Source organism: Carassius auratus, chromosome 38 (assembly GCF_003368295.1).
Source record: "Carassius auratus strain Wakin chromosome 38, ASM336829v1, whole genome shotgun sequence".
Lineage (NCBI taxonomy): Eukaryota > Metazoa > Chordata > Actinopteri > Cypriniformes > Cyprinidae > Carassius > Carassius auratus.
In genome coordinates this window covers 24,216,265-24,242,743 of record NC_039280.1, presented here as the reverse complement: position 1 = coordinate 24,242,743, position 26,479 = coordinate 24,216,265, and the positions used below count along the sequence as shown (strand labels likewise).

The following is a 26,479-nucleotide window of genomic DNA, read 5'->3' as shown; positions in this document are numbered from 1 at the left end:
AAGAATCATGAGCAGAAACTTTTATTTTGGGTATGTCATTTCTGTCTCCATGCTAAAAATGGGGGCTGACTGGCAGTGTTGGGAACGTTACTTTAAAAAAGTAATTATAGTTACTCACTACTTGTTCCAAAAAGTAACTGAGTTAATAACTGAATTGCTCTATAATAAAAGTAACTCGTTATAAGGGAAAGTAACTATTTGCTTTACTGTAAAAAAAAAAGAAAAAAAAAAAAAAAAAAAAAAAGTTGCTACATGTCAGAGAATTTGTACTTTTTTTTTTTTTTGCAGTTTTCACAAGTCAGTTGAAATGAGTAGAACAGACAGGTGTTCGTACATAACTTTCTATATTTATCGCACATCAACAGACAGCAAGAGTTTTATCCTGCATTTCAAGTATTATCTTTGTAAGAAAAGTGTTTTTGGCCACTTTGTAGATGCGTGTCACACATTACATGTACACATTACATGCACGTTCTTGCCTTTGACCACAATTAATTTGAAGTAGTGCTTATATCTTCACCTTGAAAATGCCAACTTTTCATCGGATTGCTCCTGACTCGCCATCTCTGCTGCGGATCTCTGTGTAGCTGTTGCATGTGTGTGTGTGTGTGTGTGTGTGTGTGTGTGTGTTTGGCGCCGCTTGCACAGCCGCGTGTGCCGGCATGTGTGTAAAAACACTGGCTCTGACTGGCTACCATGAAACACATGACTCTGCCTTAGCCAATCAAAACCGTCACAACCGTCTCGTCATTAACCCACCTGCTCACTCGCTGTGTGAGCCATGGGTGCGTTCGGATTGCATATAGTTTATTAAATCAATGCATAGTAACGCACCACATTTAACGTTCAGTAACGTTAACGGCGTTGTAACGACGGGAAAAGTAACTAGTTAGATTACCCCGTTACTGAAAAAATAACGCCGTTACCTAACGCCGTTCTTTTAAACACAATTATTCCAAACACTGCTGACCGGTAAGGATAAAGCTTGGCTTATTGAATATCAGTTCCCTTTCTATGAAAGCACTTTTTGTAAATATGATCACTGATCATAATCTAGATGTGCTTTGTTTGACAGAAACCTGGCTTAGACCTGATGATTACATTATTTTAAATGAGTCTACCCCCAAGATTACAGTTATAAACATGAGCTGTGTCAAAAGGCAAAGGGAGAGGTGTTGCTTCAATTTATAAGAATATTTTCAGGATTTCTCAGAGGGTAGGCTTCAAGTTTTACTTGTTTGAAGTAATGGTGCTTCATATAACATTATCCAGAGAAACAAATGTTAATGATAAATCCCCTGTGTGTTTGTACTGGCTACTGTATACAGACCACCAGGGCACCATAGACACTATATTAAAGTGTTTGCTGATTTTACATCCGAGTTAGTTCTTGCTACAGATTAAGTTTAAATAATTGGTTATTTTAATATCCATGTTGATAATGAAAAAGACGCATTGGAATCGGCATTTATAGACATTCTGAACTCTATTGGGGTTAAACAACACGTCTCAGGACCTACTCGTTGTCGAAATCATACTCTAGATTTAATACTGTCACATGGAATTGATGTTGATGATGTTGGAATTATGCAGCCAAGTGACGATATCTCAGATCATTACTTAGTTTTGTGCAAACTTCATATAGCCAAAATTGTAAATTCTACTTCTTGTTACAAGTATGGTAGAATCATCACTTCTAACCACTAAAGACTGCTTTGTAAGTAATCTTCGTGATGTATCCGAATTCCTTAGCATATCCAAAACCTCAGAACAACTTGATGTAACAAAAACTATGGACTCTTTCTTTTCTAGCATTTTAAATACAGTTGCTCCTTTCTGATTAACGGTTAAGGAAAACAGTCTGACACCATGGCATAATGAACACACTCGCACCCTAAAGAGAGCGGCCTGGAAAATGGAGCCAAAAGGAGAAAAACAAAACTAGAGGTATTTCGTATTGCTTGGCGGGAAAGTAACCTATCCTACAGAAAAGCATTAAAGGGGGGGTGAAATGCTCGTTTTCACTCAATATCCTGTTAATCTTGAGTACCTATAGAGTAGTACTGCATCCTTCATAACTCCAAAAAGTCTTTATTTTTATTATATTTATAAGAGAAAGATAGTCTGTACCGATTTTTCCCGGAAAAACACGAGCGCCTAGAGGCGTGACGTGTGGGCGGAGTTAAAGAATCACGAGCGCCAGTAGGCTTTTGAGTTGAGAGCATGTGGAAGCTGTGACACAGATCCAGAGGCTGAAATTTAACAAGAGCAGCATCAGCAAAGGCGGTATGCTATGTGGTATGTACTGAAACTGTATATATTTGCTTAGCGGTTTTGGAAAATGACCAAGTTCCACTTTATGTCGTCTTTTTTCTTTTTTTTTTAAGCTGTACATGTGGAAAGTGCAGTTTGATGACAACATCGCATGTTGTTTCCTTCATGTGCTTACGCGCTGATAGCTAAGTTAACAACACAGAGATATTTGAAGCAGTTCTACTCACCGCATGTGGTTCCAACACACGATCGTGACCCTTTTTAGTTGGGACTGCATTATCCTTAATAAATAAACGATGTGCAATCCGAAATGCAGGGAACAAACAAAAACACTTGCACAACTCCGTTGATGCTCTGTAAAAATAAACTCCATCCACTGGTCCCTTAATGCTGTTTCTCTTTTGGTAATCTGTGCAGGGTTGTCTTGCCCTGGCAACCAAAAACACACTTCTTTTGTGACTTTTCGCGATGCTCTAGCTCTGATCAGCGAATCGCTCTGATCAGTGAAATGTCTGTGCTGCTCAGCCTCGCTATACGGGAGCGCGCGCTATTCCGGCAGAAGTGCCTTAGGACCCATATAAGGAAATTCCACTCCATCTAACGTCACACAGAGCCATACTCGGAAAAAACTTTCCGAAACTTGTGACAAACCGGAAGAGGTTTTTTTGGAACAAAAATACTCCTTCAAACGTACAACTTAATTTTTGAAACTTTGTCCACGTTTAGAATGGGAATCCAACTCTTTAACAGTGTAAAAAACTCAGTATGCATGAAATAGCATTTCACCCCCCCTTTAAAAACGGCTAGATCTGATTACTTTTCTCTTTTAGAAGAAAACAAACATAACCCCAGGTATTTATTCAATACAGTGACTAAATTATCTAAAAATAAAGCATCAAGTTTTGACATTTCCCAACACCACAGCAGTAATGACTTTATAAACTACTTTACTTCTAAATTCGACACTATTAGAGATAAAATTGTAACCATTCAGCCGTCAGATACAGTATAGCATCAGACAGTGCACTATAGATCCCCTGACAAAGAGTTCCACTCATTCTCTACTATAGTAGAGGAAGAATTGTATAAACTTGTTAAATCATCTAAACCAACAACATATTAGACCCTATAACATCTAAGCTCCTAAAAGAGGTGAAAAGAGGTCATAGATCCTCTTCTGACTATTATTAATTCCTCATTGTCATTAGTTTATGTCCCCAAAACCTTCAAACTGGCTGTTATTAAGCTTCATATCAAAAAACCACAACTTGACCCCAAAGAACTAGTTAATTATAGACCAATCTTGAATCTCCCTTTTCTGTCCAAGATACTAGAAAAGGTAGTATCCTCACAATTATATTCCTTCTTAGAGAAAAATGGTATCAGTGAGGATTTCCAGTCAGGATTTAGAACATATCGTAGTACTGAGACTTCTCTCCTTAGAGTTACAAATGACCTGCTCTTATCATCTGATCATGGTTGTATCTCTCTATTAGTGCTGTTGGATCTTAGTGCTACATTCGACACTATTGACCACAACATTCTTTTGCATAGACTAGAACACCCTGTTGGCATTAAATGGAAGTGCATTAGCATGGTTTAAATCGTACTTGTATGACCGCCATCAATTCGTAGCAGTGAATGAACAGGTATCATATCGATCACAAGTGCAGTATGGAGTACCTCTAGGCTCAGTACTAGGGCCGCCACTCTTCACGCGTTTACATGTTACCCTTGGGAAATATCAGGAAACATGGTGTTAGCTTTCACTGTTATACTGATGATATTCAGCTCTATATTTCTTTGCGGCCCGGTGAAACACACCAACTTGAAAAACTAATGGAATGCATAGTCGATATAAAAATAACTGGATATAGAGTAATTTATTACTGCTGAATTCTGAAAAAAACAGGTGTTAATTATAGGACCTAAAAACTCTGCATGTAATAACCTAGAACACTGTCTAAGACTTGATGGCTACTCTGTCAATTCTTTGTCATCAGTTAGGAACCAAGGTGTGCTATTTGATAGCAATCTTTCCTTAGAAAGGCACGTTACTAACATTTGTAAAACTGCATTTTTCCATCTCAAAAATATATCTAAATTGCGGCCTATGCTCTCAATGTCAAATGCAGAAATGTTAATCTTTATGACCTCAAGGTTAAATTATTGTAAATAAATATTGGTTATTTATAGAGCCCTGAATTGTTTAGCACCAAGATTGGTCCAAAACTCAGGCAATTTGATAATACCTAGAATATCAAAATCAACTGCAGGCCGCAGGTCCTTTTCGTATTTGGCACCTAAACTCTGGAATAACCTACCTAACATAGTTTGGGAGGCAGACACACTCTAGCTTAAAGACCCATCTCCTTAACCTGGCTTACACATAACACACTAATATGCTTCTAATATCCAAAACCGTTGAAAGATTTTTTTAGGCTGTATTAATTAGGTAAACCGGAACCGGGAACACTTCCCATAACACCCGATGTACTTGCTACATCATTAGAAGAATGGCATCTACGCTAATATTAGTCTGTTTTTCTCTAATTCCGAGGTCACCGTAGCCACCAGATCCAGTATGTATCCAGACCAGATGGTGGATCAGCACCTAGAAAGGACCTCTACAGCCCTAGAAAGAGAGCGGAGAACAGGAAAACTAGAGCCCCAGATACAGATCCCCTGTAAAGACCTGGTCTCAGATGACCACCGGGACAAGACCACAAAAAACAGATGACTCTTCTACACAATCTGACTTTGCTGCAACCTGGAATTGAACTGCTGGTTTCGTATGGTCACAGGAGAACTGGCCCCACAACTGAGCCTGGTTTGTGGTTTTTTTCTCCATTCTGTGACAGATGGAGTTTAGGTTCCTTGCCACTAGAGCGATATCGTTGACTTGATTGCAAATTAATAACACTGATTACATCACTGAATTCAATGATGAACTGCCTTTAACTGTCATTTTGCATTATTGACACACTGTTTTCCTAATGAATGTTGTTCAGATGCTTTGATGCAGTGTATTTTGTTTAAAGCACTATATAAATAAAGGTGACTTGATTTGAGAAAATCTCCCATCAACCCTAATTTTCTTTTCAGTGGTGCCACACAAAAGTGTGTAATGTGAACAGAACTCATTGTTTCAAAATTGTGAGATGACTTAAAATACTGAAAATACTAAATAGGTGTCCGTGAACTCCACTCACCTTTAATTCCTGACCAGCAATGCATTTCTAGAAAACAACATGAATTAATCAATTCAGTCAATTTATATGAAAATGACAGTATTCTGTTGCATGCACCAAACTGTAAAAAAAAAAAGAAAAAAAAAATATATATATATATATATATATATATATATATTTTTTTTTTTTTTTTTTTACAGTTGTAATTTATTCATGAATATCTCAAGAACTAACCATTTTCTTATACTCATTCACATGGAGCTGCAGTATGCCAAGCAGGAAGGTGAAGATACTGTCCATATTCTGTGTAAGGGTGTGCTGGATATCTCGCCGTCTTTGAGTAGGTAATGTCTGAAATGTGATCACATCCTCAGCTAACCGCAGTAGGACTAGCATTACAAGTTCCGTCTGAGTGTCCTGAACAAAAATTAGAATGTGATCGTTAATTCAAATAGACACTATTTGGAATTATTATTTACTGAGGTTACTATTTACTAACATTGCATGCAAAAGGATCATTTAGCAATAGATCAACAAAATGTCCACACTCTGACTCCTGAAGATGCCTGCAGTTGTGAAGGTGCCTGCAGTTGTAACTTGACAATATTTTGCTGAGGGTGTTCTTGTGCTGGAACATTGGCTGGCTGTGTTTAGCTGACTCCCAATTTTTTTTTCAATTTTGTATTCAATTCTGTTTGTTGGTCAGATCATAGCAGTGAGATAAATAAACCCTTTCATTAATGGCCAATATTTGCCTCCTTAAAATTCTTTTCAGGGTAATTTTAACCTTCATATGAGCAACTGAAGGGTTTACTGTTCACCATTATAGTGTTTAGTGTCTTTTGTGGTTTACAATAATTTAGTTAATTTTTGCAATTTAGTTTTTTTTTAAGCTATTTAAAAAAAAAAAAGAAGAAAAATAAATATAAAAAAAGTCCAGTACACTTTAAAACTCCAGTATACATCTGTATAGGGCTGGACAATACAAACAAAAATTAATATCTCTGTATTTTTTGGGCTGATTTGCAATATACAGTACCCTATATATCTCAGTATTTTGAATTTGGATTACAAATAAAGTGATTGTAAGCATGTAGGCATATATTATGTTAAAAAAAGGGTTAAAATCACATTACAATATAAAATTGTACCATTGCAATTTAAAAACAAAAAGAATTTTAAAGCAGAAATTAAGGTTACTAAACTAAAAATGAAAATAATAAGATTAGATTAGATTCAACTTTATTGTCATTGCACATGTAAGGTACAAGGCAACGAAATGCCGTTACCATCTAACCAGAAGTGCAATAAGCAATAAGTACAGGATATACAGTGTCTACAATATGTTACAAATAGGACTGTCACTTTTGTGAAATGCTTAAAAAAATCGATTGTAAAATCGATTTTCCATGTAAAAAAAAAAAAAGACGTTTCCTTTTTCAACGCCAAATAACAGATGAACGTAAAGAGAGCGCTGGAAACACATAAGTCAGCAATATTGCTTATTTTTTGGCATTAGAGCTGTAATCTGGCCTAAAAAGTTAGGCCCGACAGGACCCGAGCCCGACAAGTAGCATCGTAACTTCTCAGAACTCTAAATAGGCATAGGCTCATTTAGCCTGTAAATAGATCAACTCACCAATAAAACTAGTCTTTTTTTTTTTACAAATTATATTAAGATATATTTTAAATTAAGATGGGTATTTGGCAATAACGAAATTAAGATAAAGGCTTCGCCGGATTTGCTTCGCCACTAGCAGCTGACATTTAATAAAAGAATAATATCAACATTAGTGTATATACTCTGTCCTCATTATGCATTTAAGACTCAATTAATATATAGTTATCATTTGAAAAACCTTTATTCACAGAGATTAGGCTAAGCCTACATGTTTTTGTGGAGGAAATGATTGAATCCACTGTAAATTTCTTTTTTTTCTGTCTAGCTTTCGCAACGCATACTGCACTTTTGGAATTCTTTATTTTCTTTTTCTGCTTGTTTGTGAGTTTTTAATTGTTTAATTATTTTTACAAAATTAATAGTGTACATATTTGGTTAAAATCGATTCCCTATTTTCATTTTCGAAACTTGTTTTGGTTGGTCCGATCGAACAAAAAGTGACAGCCCTAGTTACAAATGTACAATAAATATACAGATAAGGCTATGGACATAATTTACAGATTAAATACTATCAGCATGATATAAAGATAGGTGTACTATGAAAATACTATACAGATGGATTATCTAATAAGTGAGTGTACACTATAAGCAGAGAGACTATGAACAATTACACTAAAGTGCAATGGACAGTAGAAAAAAAAAAAAAAAACATTCCAGTGTGCAAACGGATTATTCAGTCTTCTGGATGAACAGACAATAGTGCAAGTAATAACAGTGAACTGTTTTTTGATTGTTTGTTGGTAAACTAGATGAAGTGTCAAGGAAGGGTGAGAAGTATGTGTTTGTAGTGTGTTGGGTGTCAGAGGGCAGATTTCAGTAAGGAGACAGCTTCACAGACAGAAAAAGAAATGGACACAGTGACCCCATTGCAACGTTTTTTAGCACTTCCGTTTCTGACCCGCAGACTCAAACTAAGCTTGATGACGTCAGCAACCTGTCTGACAGATGTAAATCTTCTAGTAGCTGTGCGTGCAAACAACCATCGTTAATCTTGCAAAGACGGCGAGCTTGAGCGGGGAGTTCTTTGGCGTGAGTGAGCAGGAGTAAGTATTCTGATTAATTATTTTGTATAGTATTTTAAAATGTAACACCAGTACGCCATATTAAGTTAATTGCCTGCGAGCTTCTCCTCCTGTCTGTACGGTAATGCGACAGAGTCGAGTGGTTATGACGCAATCGTTAGCCTATTTTTATAAAAACTACGGGGTTTCTACGGGGCCATAATGTAACATAGAAGGTAATGGAGCCCTTTATACATTGTTGTGTATCTTTAGAAATAAATAATGGACAAACAGAGTTTTTAAACACCTCAGATGTAAAGTTATTCGCTGTCAAAGTGACGCCAAAATGAATGGGAATGCTAACGCAAGTGAAGTTCTGCTACAAGATGGCGGCATGCAGCCGACTTCAACTTCGGGTCGACTTCCTGAAAGTGCAAAATCTAGCCACCCGGGAACAATTGCCGAAACACTTTACCCATGTATTTGCCGGAATGGCAGTATCGAAGGGGCTTTAAGCTTGTTTATCCTCTGGAGTCGATTTACGCGAATACGTGTTTTGTGGCATCTTCTCCTTAAAACACTGAAAATAACTTAAATTACACTGAGTTTTTATCATAAAGAGAAACACATCAATTGGATCTGTAAAGGGTCTACTTTTATTTGTATACACATATAACAACAAAACTTTGTGCATTTACAAAATAAAGAAAACATACAGGGTGAGCTGTCTGCAGCCTTGGCCTGCGGTGATCTTCATTTAGAAACACGTGTAATTAAAATGAACTGTATCACAGCAAATATTCAAGAAAGAGACATGATAGATATATCTAGAGAGAAAGCTTGACATGTCTACTTTTAAACTAAACAAGTGCTACCGAAAAAAAAAAAAAATCTGTGATAAAGTAATCCATATGAAAACAACGCGATTTCCCGTCTTTCACGTATCCCTTCATTATATCTAATGTGACCACGCCCACACGCTATAGATATTATGTTCCACATGAAGATCGGGCGTGTTAACGCCCATACAACAGAAAACAAAGCAGGGAGACAGTTATTCAAGGCTATTTTTTTTTTTTTTTTTTTTACTTTTCGCTTCACGAGAGACATAATTCACCCAAAGATGTGCTGAGGATTACCTCAGGATTTCAGTTTTGGATTTCCTCAGAAAAAAAAAAAGAATGAAGCACTTGATCCAGCAGAGATCATAAAGATGATTATTTTTTTATTAATCTACTTGTATTAGTTTTCACACGTTCACATTTTACATTTAGACTTTTTCCAAAATATAATTCCTGACTAAATGTATAATCAAGTGAAACATTATGAAGTTTCATTCACATCATCTAAATGTTCTACTGTACTACTAGTATCAGTGACCATCAAAATAAATGTTGATAATGTAGTTTATCATTTAGTTTATTTCAGAGAACATAAACAATATACACATTGGAAATGCTAGTTATGTGATGTTCATTTATATATTTCAACAGTACTCAATACCAGTCAATATCAGTTCTCTGAAGCAGTAATATTGTTCGATTTTACTATTTAAAATAACTGCTATTTGAATATATTTAAAAAATATATATTTATTCCTGTGATCAAAGCTACATTTTCAGCATCCAGTCTTACTACAAATGTAACATACCCAGTACCATTCAAAAGCTTGGAGTCAGTTTATATAGAAATTATAACTTACTTAGCACACAAGTGATGATTACAATAATCATGTTACAAACAATGCTGTTCTTTCAATTCATAAAAAAAAAACTGAAAAAGAATTTCTTAGCTATTTTCCAAATTAATAATAATAATAATAAAGTTTTTGTTTGTTTGTTTTTTTAAGTAGCAAATCACAATATTAGAATAATTGCTGAAGGATTGTGTGACTGGAGTAATGATGCTAAAAATTTAGCTTTGAACCTAATAAAATTTTAAATCTAAGGTTTTCTGTGAGTGAGTAAACAAGATGATTTTCACAATTTTGAAGCAAAAATGATAGGCTAAAAGTATGTGGGTTTTTTTTTTTACCTTATTTCAGTGACTTCAAAATTCAAGTTTTTCCTCTAACTACACAAGCGTTGTTTTCTCAAAAAACTCAATCATGTACATACATGCTATTTATATATTATTGCAGCCCAGTTTGCAGCCCAATACAGTGTTTTCAGACTTTAACAAGGAACTGAAAAAAGCACAAAAGTCAGAGCATGTCAAAATTTCTCCAGGCTCTCTGTGACCATTGAAGTAGAGTTGCTTGGCTTGAAGTCACTGATGACCTGGATGCCCTACCACGTGCGTCGGGGGTCAGAGTTGGAAACATGTTCCTCTACCTTTAGCTTGTAGCAGGTACCTGGCCTTTTTGATGCCTTCCTCAGGTTATCCCTAGATCTGCTGTAGTCGTCCTAAGCATCATCTGATCTAAAGGCAGTGTTTAGGGGTTTCAGCAGGAGTCGCGCCTCCTTGTTCATCCATGGCCTCTGATTAGTGTAAGTTGTGATGTTTTTCTGTTGTGGAAGTGAACTCCCGTGGCAGATAAAAATGTCTACACTTGACCATGAGAAATTCTTAGGTTAGTAGTGTCTCCCAACAACGACAAAACTGCACAATCTGCTGCCTCTTGTCTTGCCAGAGTGATCTGCTGTCCTATCTGCCCGGAGAGTGTAGCATCTGGCTAGCTCAATAAGGTTATTGGGTACGTCGCTGTGTAGTCATGTTTCTGTGAAAACCATTACATTGCAATCCAAAAGTCTCTTACTGTGGGTAATGCGAAGTCGTAACTCTTCCATTTGAAATGCTGAGTAAAGAGAGCCAGAGCGGTGTTAGCTTTAGTTTAACTCTTAGACCTCTGTGCTTCCCCCAACATTTGTTTAGGATCTCGATGCCGCCTGCAAGCACTTCCGTGCGTAGCCTCGGGTGTTCTGTAAATCTCAGGGATGAGTCGAGGATTGGTGATAAAACTGTTGGAAAAGTGCACACCAATATCCAAAAGCTCCTGTCGGGTGTATGATGTTAAGGCAAAGCTGTTTAGTATGAACAGACCTGAGATGAGCAGGTAAAGTACAGCAAAATTGAAAAAAAAAAACGTAGAGATGCTGAGAGCATTGTAGAATCTTACAGACTGAGTAAAAAGGCTATTTTGATTACCACATTGCACTTCATAGTGCTATCATACAAATACACTTGTAGATTTAAAATTCTACGTCACATTTATTGTCCAACTACAAATATTTCAGCAAAATTGATATTTTAGTCAAGATTACGACACTTCTATTTCATTGAGCTGTGTATGTCTGGCACACATGCGGGATGCGGGGCTCATTCTAAATGAATCTGTGGAGTTTAGCAGGAAATATTTCCATAGCTTTTTAAACATTTTCAAATGGAGCATATACATGTGAAATGTAAAGGCCGGGACAAACAAAGCAGACTTCAAAAGAATTATTGGCGAAAAAAGCAGACGGTGTTGTCACCTCACATCCGCAGCATCAAACCAGAAAGCTGCGCTTGAACAGACTGCAGCCAATGCCAAACTAACATTTGCTTTCTGCACATGCATTAGAGGAATGAGCTGTCCTTATCAGCAGCTATTAATAGTTAATATTCATTTTTCAAAAAGAGAAACTGAAATATATACGAGATATACTTAGATATAAGAAATGTAAACAAAGCAGCGCTTGTGTGGTAAGCTTACTGCAATAGTTTATGGTGGGGTGCAATAAAAATGTCCTGAAAAATGTAAAAGACAAACATATCAGCAAGTTGTGCTGATCTTAAAGAATTACTTTAACCCACAACCAAGTGAAATTGTACAAAAGGTACAAATTTGACTTGTACACTCATAAGCTGGAAGAGTCTGCAACGGAATCTGTTGCAGAGCTGAGAAGATTGGCACAAATTTGCAATTATAGAGCCAAGCTTTGTGTGGATTGTTTGTGGCATAAATGACGACAGAATTCGAAGATGTCTACTAGCAGAAGCAAAATTGACATTTGACAATGCATTGAAAATCATTCTGTCTGTTGAAGCAGAAAATAAAAATATTCAATATTTGCAAAATCCTTCCTCTGCGCAGTGAAAAGCTCCCCTACGGCAATGCACAGTAAGAAAGATTACCGTATTCTTTCAATCCAATTATTGTGGGATAATTAAATATATTCTAAATAAACTACAAACAAAATTATATAGATTTATTTTGTCCTCACATTCATTCTTGTAACTCTTCCCCCCTCAAAGTCACACACCTGACTGAAAGGCTCATTTTGCAGCTCGTCATGCAGGTCTTTGTCTTCTCAGGTGTAAATCACAATGATATTCATGATAGTTGACGCCTATTCACATATGACTTTTACCAACAAAAAGTGTCTTGGAAAATTTAAATCAATATGTTGTTTTCTGAGAGTAAAAAAGTTGATTTACACATAATTAAAAAAGAAATTCTAGGTTACAAGCTCCAGTTCTCAAAAGTCCCGGGAACCAATGTTCTGTATGTGCTTTATTGCCTTATTGAAGTGATTTTACATTTTTAGTTTTTCACTAACCACGAATAAAAAAAAATTTCTCAAACACAATCATGTACATTAGAGCCCGACCGATATATCGGCCGGCTGATATTATCGGCCGATATGAGCTAATTGCATTTAAATCGGCATCGGAGTTTATAACGGCCGATGAAACATAAGAAACAGAGTCTCATGCTTCACTCATGTTATAATTGTTGCATAGTTTGCCCACCAGAGGGAGCTCTGCAACTCCCCAGTTGACAACAGCGCCAGAAATCCACTACAGAAGAAAGCTATCAGCCGAGCCATGGAGATGTGCTCTTTTGGTCCAATCATTATCACTTCTAAATATTCTGTAACATCACTTACAGCCGCTAATGCATTGCTATATTAGATTAGCCACAAAGCTAATACCATGTTTATCAGTGGAAGAGCGCAAACGTTAATAAGAGGTCAAACTATAACGTTAGCGTTTAACTTATTCTAAATATATCTGCAGTGTTTTACACATAATGACCGTGTAACTGTGGCAGGGGGGCGCGTGTAGTCAATGCCTAGAAGTTATGTACAGCGTGCCTCGAAAAAACAACAACTTACATTATTCTAACGCTAAAATAGCTTCCTTTTTAGCAGGCCCCTTAAATGCTTGCTATTAACTTGTTCCAAGGTGGTTCTTCTCAAAATTGAAATTGGTGTGTTCATGACACTAACGTTAACCATTCAACTTCGAATTGATTCCGTAATCTTCCGGTAACAGAAGGCTAACTTTACGTTTGCCAGCGCATGACAATGTTTTGCTTCAGACTGCACAAAGAGAAGGAGACTTAGGTCTCTGCAGAGAAAAAGAGGATAAGATATACGGGTCCGTTGTGAATGTGTCTGTGAGAGCAAATATAGTGTAGTTACAGTTACTACAGTAGGTGCGTCAGAAATGATTAAACCAGAGGGGACATGTAAATAAATGTGAGCGGAACAAGCGCTTTTTTTCTTCTTTTTTACAGATTGTTTCAAAGCAGCTTTACAGAGATAAGAAAATGTTGTAATAATATAGTTAAATATAAGTAGGTAATACCTATTGTTTGACAAATAATATATATATATATATTTTTTTTTTTTTTCATTTTTGCCTATGTAGGAGATCCCCCTTTATTATTATTATTATAATTCTAATGATGACATGAGTAATTATACATGGTGATATTATTAATACACATGCTTATTCTTTCTCTCTCTCTTTCTGCCCTACAGATGGTTGAAAAAGGTGAACGCTGTGGCAGCAAAGTGTGGGACTACTTCTGTAAAGATTCCTCTAATGCAGTGTTTTGCAATATATGTGCAGCTAATGTTAGCCAGAGGTCTATCAAAGCGAAGCAGAAAAACAATTCCAATTTAAAACCAGACTGTTTTTTGATCATTAAATAATATATACTAGTGTTGGGGAGTAACTAGTTACATGTAACGGCGTTACATAATTTAATTACAAAATTATTGTAACTGTAATTAGTTAGTTACTACAAAAAACGAACCCCTGCCCTCTAACTCTCTCTCCCCCTCTCTCTCGCCCTTGTCTCTCTCCCTAGGTCCCGGCCACCCGGCCCTCCTCGAGTCCCGCTGACCAGAGGTCCTTCCCGGGTTCCAGAGCCCCGCCCAGGGGGCCGGGACTGATGCCCGCTGGAGGGGACAGCTCCTCCGTTCCTCCGCTCTCTCCACGCCAGTCGTTCAGCCCACTCCCCATCGCTGGGACAGGGGAAAGGTCTGGGCTGGCCTGCTGGCGTTGCGGGGATCCGGACCATTTTGTGGATCCCGGACGCCCCGCAGGTCACCCCCGGTCAGGCCGGCGAATACCAAATACCCGTGCGTTAAAAGGGGGGTATTTTTCCGGCCTTGGTGGATTCAGGATGTAACCAAACCTCGATCCATCAAAGCCTGATTCAACCGGGGGCATTAGATACAAGCCGCGTGGTTAACCCTCTGGAGTCTAAGGGTATATTTGGGGCCTGGAGAAGTTTTGTCATGTCCTGATATTTGTGCTTTTTTCAGTTTCTTATAAATATCTAAATGGGTAAAATCTAATATCACTGTAATCAGCACAAACTGGGCTATAATAATATGTATAAAATGCATGCATGTACATGATTGTATTTTTGAGAAAAAAAAAAAAAAGTTATGCATGGTTAGTGAAAAACTAAAAATGTTAAATCACTTGAATAAGGCCATAAAACACATACATAACATTGGTTCCCGGGACTGTTGAGAACTGGAGCTTGTACCCTAGAATTTTTCTTTCTAAATTATGTGAAAATCATCTGGTTTACTCACTCACATAAAAAAATATATTGATTTACATTTTCTAAGACACTTTTTGTTGGTAAAAGTCATAGGCGTCAACTATCATGAATATCATTGTGATTTACACCCGAGAAGACAAAGGGCCTCATAATGAGCCTCTCATTCAGCTGTGCCACTGTGAGTGAGGAGTTACAAGAAAGAATGTGAGAATAAAATAAATCTATATAATTTTATGTTTGTAGTTTATTAAGAATATATTTAATTATCCCACAACATAATTTAATATCCACTTGGGGGAGCAGTTAAACAGTTTATTAGGAACAATCAAAGCTTACTTTCAAACAAATTTTTTGGCATCCTTACTCCAGTCACACAATCCTTTAGAAATCCTTTTAACAATCTTATTTTCTACCAAAAAAAAAACTTATTTATTATTAAAATCATATATTCAATATAATCAATATTATTATTATTAATGTTGAAAAGAGCTGAGAATATTTTTCAGGTTTTTTTTAGGGGGAATAAATTGAAAGAACTGCAGAAAAAAGAACTGTTTTTACATTTCTTAGAGTTATCTCTATTTGTCACATTTATATTATTTACATCAAGCTTTTGAATGGTATCGTATTGTATATTGTTATTGAAACTTCATAATGTTTCACTTGATTATACATTTAGTCAGGAATTATAGTTTGGAAAAAGTATTTGGAAAAATTCTAACTAGTAAAATGTTTACACGTTATGTGAAAACTAGTACAAATAAATAAAAAGAGACTTACTCATGTTTATGATCTCTGCTAAATAAAGTGCTTCATTCTTTTTTCTGAGGAAATCCATTTCTCAAATCCTCAACCACATCACATCTTTTTGGGGTGAATTGTCTTATTCCTCTCATCGCGAAGCAAACAGTAAAATAAAATAAAAACTTGAACAGTCTGGCTGCTTTTTCCTCTGTGTGGGAGTATTTAAGCCACGCGCTTCAGTTTGAATCTGAATAGCGCGTTAAGTGCAGGGGCGTGGTCACATTAGATATAATGAAGCGTTAATCGACTTCAAAGGGTTAAGGTGCGGCGTGTGCACGTGGGTTATAAGGGAATACCCATTAAGAAGGTGACCTTAAATAAAACAGCAGTGCAAGTACGATGCAATATCACTTGAGACACAAACATCCACAAGCAAATGAAAGGCGCTTCACAAAGCTGACCACTCTAGTGAGACGTTATCTTTTTAGACGCGATGTGATTTGAAACCATTTACATTCTGAGAGAGAGAGTGCTCAATGATTCATTCACACTGTTTATAGAGATGTTCCGTAACCCTTTCTCTCTTCCCGATACTGATACCTGGGCTCAGGGTATCGGCCGATACCAAGTACTGATGTGACCTGGGTGTGTATCTGTATATACAGCTGTATACACTACTAGCCCTGTGTAAACTGCTATAATTATTTTATGGTGTACTTTATACTTATCTCTTGATAAACATCAACAAATACATGGTGAACTACTGTATTTATTACAGTATTTTTATTATCCGACATGAATTTGACAGTAATATTATTTATTTGGCTGCAGATCAAGAGATTATTTATTTGACTGCAGATCAAGAGGTCCCCGGTTAATATCCGGGTGCCCCCTATAGATATGGCAAATTAGGAATAAGTGAAAACATATCTTTATAGAAAGAGATAAAGATACTGCATGTGATTATAACTCAATGGCACATTCTCTCGAGAGATCCTTTGGGGGAAGTCGTGGCCTAATTGTTAGAGAGTAATCGAAAGGTTTTGAGTTCGAGTCTCGGGCTTGCAGGAATTGTAGGTGGGGGGAGTGCACGTACAGTTCTCTCTCCACCTTCAATACCACGGCTTAGGTGCCCTTGAGCAAGGCACCGAACCCCTAACTGCTCCTCGGGCGTCGCAGCATAAATGGCTGCCCACTGCTCCGGGTGTGTGTTCACAGTGTGTGTGTGTGTGTGTCCACTGCTCTGTGTGTGTGCACTTTGGATGGGTTAAAAGCAGAGCACAAATTCACTTCACTATGTCACTTCACTATGTATGACACTTCACTTATTTTCTTAAGCAAAAAAGAACTTCAAATTGAGCCAAAAATCTAACACTCTTAACAGTTTTACAATATAACTGTATAAAAAAACTGCAACAAATAAGTCTAGGAACATAAAAAAATTATATATTAATGAGAATCTCTTTAACAAGCAACAGTCTAGGAATAATTATTATTATCAATAGAGACGTATTATTATTACTACATAGAGACATAGCTAAATCTACTGTAGGCTACAACAGTAGCTTAATATATTGTCAATTTACTCACGTTAAACCGAACATTTATTTTGATGGGTTGCCATGAAGATCTTTGAGTGTCTGGGTTTATGATATGACAGTTTTCTCAAATGAAATGGTAAATTCTCATGAAGTGACGTTCGTTTATGCATTCGTGTCCTCATATAGTGACACACCGCAGAGACTACAAAACAGCGAGCCCCCGCGCATCTGCGCCCATCACCCACAGAGATGTAGAATTTGCAGGAGTAATATTTAAATAGTATTTTGCAGTTTAATATTCACAGACACTAGTATATATTCGGCTACAGTCTGGAGCCCTGCACTTAGACTAACACGAAAGTGACTGAATGTAGCTGTGGGTAACGAATATACTCTGGAGTCGGTAACTTACTACCGGTACTACAGAGACGCTGTTTACATTTTCTGCACCGACTTAGTAGTGAAGTGCCAGTACTTGTGACATCCCTAGTCGCCATTTTACAGTCTGGTTGGTCCAGTCTGAAATACTGATAAACAGCGGACATACTGCTAACCACTGATCTATAATATTGAAGCAGCTTCACTGTCTGTTGGCAGTTTAAAACGTGATGAGCGATCCAGTCATATATAGATCAGTGCTGCGAACGCGTTTTCATTTCTTCTTCGCTGCTCTAAACAGGGGTTGCTTGGGTTAACGGCACAACTTCCTGTGTTTGCAATGCATTCTGAGCACTGAAGAAGAACCGTGCAGCCGTAGGGCAAAGCTAGCGGTCATAACTAGGTCTTGTTTAAGAAAATGGTATCGGATCGGTGTATGGATTCATGTACTCACCGATGCCAGAATTTGTTGTGGTATCGGTGATATTTCCAATACTAGTATCGGAATCGGAATAACTCTAGCGGTTTATGAAATTATGTCTCACAGAAACTTTTTCAAATGACTTTATCAGTTAATCAAGAAATTGCTTTAGATTGGTTTTATAAGATCTGCCTTTTTAGAGACACCGATCAATTATCCCAGAGTGATTATCAGCCAATTGTGATCAGTAGCCGATCAATCTCCGTTTGCATTGAACTTTCAGTTTTGTAACTTTGCATATATTGTTTATGCTCAAACAGCAACATTACACATTTACACACTTTCTTGGTACTACACCTTCCACATAATATATAAATACATTTAGACCACTTAAAACTAAAAGATAAAAAGGCACACATTTTCATTTAAAAGTTACCGTTCTTCGTGATCCCATGTTTTACACCTTAGTTAGTGTGTAATGTTGTTGTTAGAGTATAAATAACATCTGTAAAATTCTAAAGTACAAAGTTCAATGTCAAGTGAGATATTTTATTTAACAGAATTTGCCTACATCGAACGCCCAGTTTGGACTACATCCCTCTACTTCCTTCATTAATGACTTCACTAGAAGCGTTTTTTTACTAACCTCCGCCCACAGGAATACACAAAAAAGGGGGCGTGGTGTTGTTGCGCTCCCATGGAGAAGGAAGAGTTGCGTTTGTAGAGTGTGTTTGCACAAAGATTATTCTTGAAAGATGGAGCAGTTCCCTCTTTGTCCAAGAATCAGATAGAACGGTTAAACAAAAGGAATTAATGTATACAGAAAGTATTATAACATTTTACTTTTATATTAGGCCTATTAGTAATAGAAATTCAAACAATTATAATACTTCCTCGTTTGCCGTCAGCATTTAGAAAATACGCATTTATATAATTTAAATCTTTGAATGACTAATGAACATTTAATTTGACAAACACTGCAAATTTAGAATCCTGCTATGAGATTTTGTGAAGTGTGCATGATCACATGTTCTCTGCGGGATGGTCAGTCAGTCTGAGTTGAATGCTTTAAAATTTTAACTCTAGATTTCAAATTACCATATTTTTCGGACTATAAGTCGCACCTAAGTATAAGTTGCATCATTCCAAAAATACGTCTTTACAAGGGAAAAAAAACATATATAAAGTCGCACTGGACTATAAGTTTCATTTATTTAGAACCAAGCACCAAGAGAAAACATTACCATCTACAGTGGCGAGAGGGCCCTTCTCGCGGCTGTAGACGGTAATGTTTTCTCTTGTTTCATTTCTCTTGGTTCATGTCAAATTAATTTTTGATAAATAAATCGCACCTGACTATAAGTCGCAGGACCAGCCAAACTATGAAAAAAAAGTGTGACTTTTAGTCCGGAAAATACGGTATGCTGCACTTTATGCATTTTCATGTCATTTTCATTGTAGGCTGGTATGTAAAATGAGTGTTACCCAGGCTTTATTTGAAAAATATTAGGGCTGGACGATTAATCGAAAAATAATCAAAACCGAAATTCATAACCTCTAACCGATGTAATTTTCCCATGTCGGTTATTTCATTTTTTTAATCCTGTTAACACTTCCCCCTTAAAAGCATACTAGCACGTGTGTAGCCACATGACTCTGCTCTCCAGTCAGTGGCATAAAAGCAAAGCGGTGTGAGTGGTGAGCCTTGCGTCTTCAATAAACTTTGTCAGTTGCATTTGTTTTATGGTTTGGACATTCAAGCGATTAGATAAACGGATGTGTATTCTTATATCGAGCTACCTTGTTCATGCAGCTGCATTGTGGCACAAACACTCATATAAACAGTAGCTATGAAGATCGCGCGCACAGAGGAACACAGAAACTAGTTGTCAGCGCTGTCCTGTGATTTATCACTAAAGTAGCTTAGAATCTCAAAACTTTTTATAGAACATGAAGCACATGCGCTTGTATAGAGAGCACCGGTCGCGCTGCGGGTTCCCGGTTTGTGTCCGTTCTCGGACTGTTCGGTGTATTTTAAAGCTGCAGTAGGGAACTTTTGACGCTCTAGTGGTTAATAAACAGAACTTCTTGCGTCTTGCGGAAGAACATCGTAGCTGGAACTACTTCTCTCCGTTTATGTCTATGAAGAATCACAAAGGTACTGGGTTACTCCGCCGCGGTACCCCCGAAGCAATCTAAAATAGTCAGAATATCAAGACTTATTATAGGTGTACCCTCCTAGTGATTCAGGACAAGCTAAAAACACGGTTTGGAAAATGGATTCATGGTGTACTCGCTTATGTTCATTTTTCTACATTTTAAACACAAACAAAGTTACGTACCGCAGCTCTGATTGGTTGTTTTTTACCGGGAGCGGATGACTTTCTGCAAATGGCAATAGGACCACTGGGAGGAGCCAGAGGAGCTTGATTTTTTTCACAGATTATCTGTCTCATATTCTACTGTCAGGACATAATGACAGGTTTCACAAATATGTAAAAAATATATTTTTACAAAAGTTCCCTACTGCAGCTTTAACTGTAGAAAAGTTTGTTCCAAGTCGAAACTACGATACAAAAAGAAATTTAGTTTAGTTGTATTTATGATATTGCTAATTGATTTGTTTGTTTCTGTCTTATTACTGACCTATCTTATTACTTGTCTTTAACACTTTAATATTTGAAATTTATATAAATCTAATTGTTTTTGCCATGTTTTTTTTTTTTTTTTTTATCACAGGCAAAATTCCTCTTGCAGTGTTTTGTAGGCTGCTGATTTTTTCTCATGTTATTCAGCTGCAACAGAATGCTTTGTAAAAATGTTTGACATCTAAATATTTTACTTAATTTTTTTTAATATTGGATTTTTTATCTTATTGGATTTGAAACTAGGAATCGATAAGAATCGGAATCGATAAAATTCAAACGATACCCAACCCTAGTAAGAAATGTTACGAACATAGATAAAATAACTACCGATAGTCAATCATATTTACAGTACAAACCTTGTCAGTGAACTATGAGGGCAAAAAAAAGCAAAACCGAGGCAAAATGTTCAATTAATCGAAGTTTTGATTTTAGGCCATAATAGTCCGGCCCTAAAAATATGATTCCTAATGCACACAAACTTCCCAGAATACTGAGTGTTTTGTTGGTTACAGTGTTTACTTTTTAAGTATATTTTTATTAAATATTTATTTGTGGAAAATAATGTCATCTAAAGTATGTTTCTTTTACATCTTTATTTTTTAACCCATTGTCAAATGATTTAAAATTTATCTTTATCATCTTATTAATAATCTTTTTTTATTATTATTATATCGGCTATCAGCCCCATTTGCTTTCCAAGATATAAGCGGTCAAAAAACACATTGACCACTACACACGAGCGGCTTTGCTGATGAGATGCGCATGAAAATCCCATTAGATTTTTTGCCAAGACCTAGCTTTGGTTATTCACTCCCCCCACCCACCTGCCAGACCTGAGACTCAAACCCGCAACCTTCAGGTTACAGAACTGATTAGATCATTAGACGATTAACCATTAGACCATGGCTGCCCTTAAGAGGAGGGTTGTAAATAAACTCTGACATGAAGGCATATCTTCAGGAGCATGATCTGGCACCAAAGTCTTACAACATCACCCTTTATGTTAGCAAATAATCTTGATACCCCCATAGCAGTAAGGGCCTCCATCTCCTTAAGCATGTCTGGCCAGTGCTGCGGCCACTCTCTCTTGATCATCTCCACAACTATGCGTGAGAGGGCATCCTTAACATGACATTCCTCTTGCAGAATTGGATGTGTACCCTAAAACAGGACATTAAGCCATAATATGAATAAGCAATTTATTTATAAACAGATAAGATTTAGTGGATACACTTCCAAAATACTTACATCTGACAACAGGCCCATAGTGCTGTTTTTCAGCTGTAGCTTTTCTTGTGGTGCCATGTCATTCCATTTAAACCTGTTCACAAAAATGTGTTTAGCTTAATGCTCAGCATTCATTGTGGTAAACAGTCATGACCAAAAGTTTGGCAGTGACATAAATTTTGTGTTTTGCAAAGTTTGCTGCTTAAGCTGTTGTGGTGCTCATTCACACTGTTTCTAGATTATTGTGTAGAGTGATCAGATGCATTTTTTATAATTGCTAAAAGCTTCACTGACCAAAAAAAATTTACTTTTCACCAAAAAAATTTGACCCTGACACAAAATGACCAGCTAACATTAATTGACTAATCATATCAGCAACACATGTGAAAGTATGAATGAGTACAAATCAGGTAAAATCCCTATCATACTGATTACATTGTAAGAGCAAACTGATTGCATAAAAATAAGTTAAGCTTATAAGCTGGATGAATTCCAATCATTGTGATCTTGTTAGCAATGGTTACCTCAAAAGAAACGCGTGCAGCAATTATTGTTTTGCATCAAAATGGCCTCACATGCAAGGAAAGGTATCAGGTACTTCAAGGAGAGAGTTTTGACTGCAGTGAAAAATTCTTCAGGACATCCCAGAGTGTCCAGCAAGCACCAGAACCATCTCCTCCTGAGTCAGCTATGGAATCATATCACCACCATTGCAGAGCTTGCTCAGTAATGGCAGCAGGTTGGTGTAAGAGCATCTGCACACACAGTGAGGCAAATACTTTTGGACAATGGCCTGGTGTCAAGAAGGGCAGCAAAGAAGCCACTTCTCTCCAAGAAAACCATCAAGGAAAGACTAAAATTCTGCATGAAGTGCAAGGTCTGGACAGCAGAAGACAGGTGCAAATTTATTTTCTCTGATGAAGCTCCTTTGTTTGTGATATTTGAAAAATTGATTGTTCGGAGATGAAAAGGTGAACACTACCATGAGTCATGTGTGTTATGCCAACAGTGAAGCATCCTGAGACCATCCAGTGGGATTGCTTTTCAACAAAGGGAGTGGGCACTTTCATAATTCTGGCCAAAAACACTGCCATGAATAAAGAATGGTATCAAAAGGTCCTGCAAGAGCGATTCGGTGATGAACGATGCATTTTCCAGCATTATGGAGCACCAAAAATCACAAAGCAAGAGTGATAAAGATGTGGCTCGAAGACCATTACATTGAAATTTTGGATCCATGGCCAGACAACTCTCCGGATCTCAATCCCATAGAGAACTTGTGGTCAGTCCTCAAAAGGCAAGTGGACAAGCAGAATCCAACAAATTGTGATCCAACTGAAAAGGCAGGAATGGATCGCCATCAGAAAGAATTTGGCCTAGAAGCTAATATCCAGCATGCCAGAGTGAACTGCAGAGGTTATGAAGAACAATGCTGTAAATATATAGTCTATAAATATTTGCCAATAAAAACCTTTAAACTTTATGATATGCTTATTGTTTTTCAGTATAGTGTTGGGCAATATAGTTATTTTTCAAATTGTCATAACGTCAGCCCGTGAGATCAACGAAACACGATATTATCATCATGCATGGGTGAAGCAAGATAGAGTTATGCTATGACAATTTGCCCTTGTCATAGCATAACTACTTAGTGTTTTAAGCTGCGCAGGTGCACGAGAGAGAGCCTATTGAATCACCAATAATCGAAAAAATATACTTTCAGACATTATGATAAACTAACATTAAATAAAAAAAATTATGTATTTAAAACAGCTAGTTCATATATAGTCGGACGGAACTGTCATCTAGTGCGTCCTGTGACAAATTTGCCACATCTGTGTTGGAAAGTTGTCAATCTAAATGTCAACGGTGAAAATCAATAGTAGATTTACCTCTTATATTGGACATAAACGAACATGTTAAACATAAAGTATTCAAAAGTTCAACTGAACTGATGCATAAAGCCTATGTTATATTTTCTGCATGAGCGATCCGGACATGCACACGGACTTCTTTCATTTATACTTCCGAAAGCAAATGCTGATGGTCTGCTATACAACAAATATGTGAACAAACAGTTGCCCAGAATTATTGCACACCTGACTGTCTTTATATTCTTTTATTGACAGATTGCACAGGTTTGAATAGCAATGGGCTTCTACATACTGCCTGCACATGTGCAATTGTGGTCTTGAAGCCTACTGACAGTGCAGAAAAAAAATGGGCACTCTCCGATGATGATTTTTACGTCACGTCTACCTAGCAGCCCATAGCAGACTCGCGGACGTGGAAAGTATAAACAGGGGCTTTAGTCATACAGTGCTCTAGACAGCCCGCCTCATGATGAGCCCCGACACACCGCCACAGAAACAAGAACGAGATGCATTCTAACATAACTGTGGCATTAAACTCAGTTAGTGAGGGCTCGTTTAAAATATTGCACATAATAGGCCATTCAGAATACTTGTTAAAGTGCAATTAAATACCTTATATCTGCATACGATGTAGGTGGATACTTCTTAACCGACTACAAGCTCATCCTCTTTTGCATGCTTGTATGTGTGTGTGTGTGTGAAACGCAGTGCTAAAGTGTAATAGCTGGGCAGTTTGATAGCCGAATTATAATAGGCCGCCAAATAAAAATAATAATAGTTATTATTATTAGCTATAATTTAATACATTGATAGGAGAATGAGCCTAATATCATCTTGACTATCGACAGAGAAATCTGCTACAGTCGATATCTCTGACAATCGTCAATACACCATACTATCGTCTATCGGCACAACCCTATTTGTATTTTCAATGGTTCAAAAAATTCTAACTGACCCTCTGATGTCACATGGACTACTTTGATGATGTTTTTCTTACCTTTCTGGACATGGACAGTATACCGTACACACAGCTTCAATGGAGGGACTGAGAGCTCTCGGACTAAATCTAAAATATCTTAAACTGTGTTCCGAAGATAAAAGGAGGTCTTACATGTTTGGAAGAGCATAAGGGGGAGTTATTAATGATATAATTTTCATTTTTGGGTGAACTAACCCTTTAAGTATACCATAAAACACACAGAAAAATTATCTACAAATACTTAAGCAGCAAACTTTGCAAAACACAAAATGTAGGTCACTGCCAAAACGTCTGGCCCCAACTGTTCACACAAAAAGGGTTTAAAACACTTACTTGACTACATGCTCCAGTATCTGCAGCCCAAAGTGTCTGACCACTGCAGTCTGTGATATCTCCGCTAACTGAAGACCACATTCAACACAGAGAGGACTTTTCTCTTTGAACTCTTCAATAAACTACAACAACAGGGAAACGTATTAGAGAATTTAACAACATGTTGTACTGCATCATTACACAATTCATATTTTAGTATATGCAGTTCAAGGGACTGATCAGAACAGTAAAGTAAACTATTTTATGTTGTCTTAAAATTATTTGTTTTGTAAAAAGAAAACTTATAACAGACCTATTAAACTGAGTTTACATCATGGGGGGGGGCAACAATTTCCATGTGCACATTGTTTTAAAAAAATGACAAGTCATCAACAAATCAGTTGATGTAATTCAAAGACATCAGTGCATATTTTATTTACACATTAGAAAAACCTGAAAACATATTAGCTAGCTGTTGTTGTTTTATCGTACTTCTTCCTAAGTGAGGTGCTCCATACTTCAGATATGAGCAGCTACAAATAGTCTCGTCTTCATATATTTGTGTGGTACACCTCACCTCAGCGTCTGTTAACAAGTGTTATTGTGTACTTATACCGAATGCTCTGCATCTGTAAAGGCGAGGATGTAAATGTGCATGGCATGCAACATTTTATGTATGCGAGATATTCAAAGAAATGTTGCCTATTTCTAACTTCCACATGTTTCTTGACAGATATTGATAAGATTGGTATGATAAGGCAACAAACAAGAACATCAAAACTTATTAATATCACGATTTGTGCGTATGAATATTTGAACAAAACAAAAACGCGAATGATATGGAGGAACGATTAACGGGAGTTCCCAATACAATGTTATGTGACATTCATAATATGGATTTATAAATTAATGCATTCATAATAGCCTTTTAATCGTATTTGAATTTAGACATAGTTCACCTTTAGGGCCTCCAGACGGTACGTTTGGCTTGATTCTGCCTCCATCATCACATTCACAGCCTTTATGAGCTCATCACACAGCGCACGTATCGGTTCAGCCATGGCTTTTAAACACGTCCAAGAAGATGGAATGTAACACAACAGTAGATCTGTAAAATGTACTGCACACTCCACTACAAGCTCAACATACATAGGCGAGCATAAAAAAACGTGGTCGGTGCCTGCTGTCCACAGACCGCCTCAATCAAGATGGCGGAAGTTACGTGACCTCTGGGAATTGTAGTTTTTTTTAACATTGTTTCTAAATACCAACTGCGTCTCTATTCGCCTATAAGCCTTAAAAGTATAATATTTTTGTGACTAAAAGTATATGCCTTTGAGCTCATACTTTGTAGCAAAGAGTAGGGAAGATTTGTGAAATGTGCTCTCTGCCATATGTGTCCCATTACCGCAAACCAA

General features: G+C 37.0%; 1 protein-coding gene across 3 annotated transcripts in view; it reads right to left on the bottom strand.

The window, feature by feature from the left end:
• The window catches only part of xpo5 (exportin 5), a 138,337-nt gene extending 112,073 nt beyond the window's left edge, over positions 1–26,264 (bottom strand). For all 3 annotated transcript variants that reach the window (XM_026224890.1, XM_026224889.1, XM_026224891.1), the window contains exons 1-6: positions 26,021–26,264; positions 25,083–25,204; positions 21,918–21,990; positions 21,693–21,830; positions 5,700–5,882; positions 5,487–5,513 (exon numbers count right to left, since the gene is read on the bottom strand). In XM_026224890.1, coding sequence (XP_026080675.1) covers positions 5,487–5,513; positions 5,700–5,882; positions 21,693–21,830; positions 21,918–21,990; positions 25,083–25,204; positions 26,021–26,212 — 735 coding nt within the window. In that variant the 5' untranslated portion in view covers positions 26,213–26,264. The remainder of the gene's footprint in view (positions 1–5,486; positions 5,514–5,699; positions 5,883–21,692; positions 21,831–21,917; positions 21,991–25,082; positions 25,205–26,020) is intronic.
• Positions 26,265–26,479: the final 215 nt, after the last annotated feature.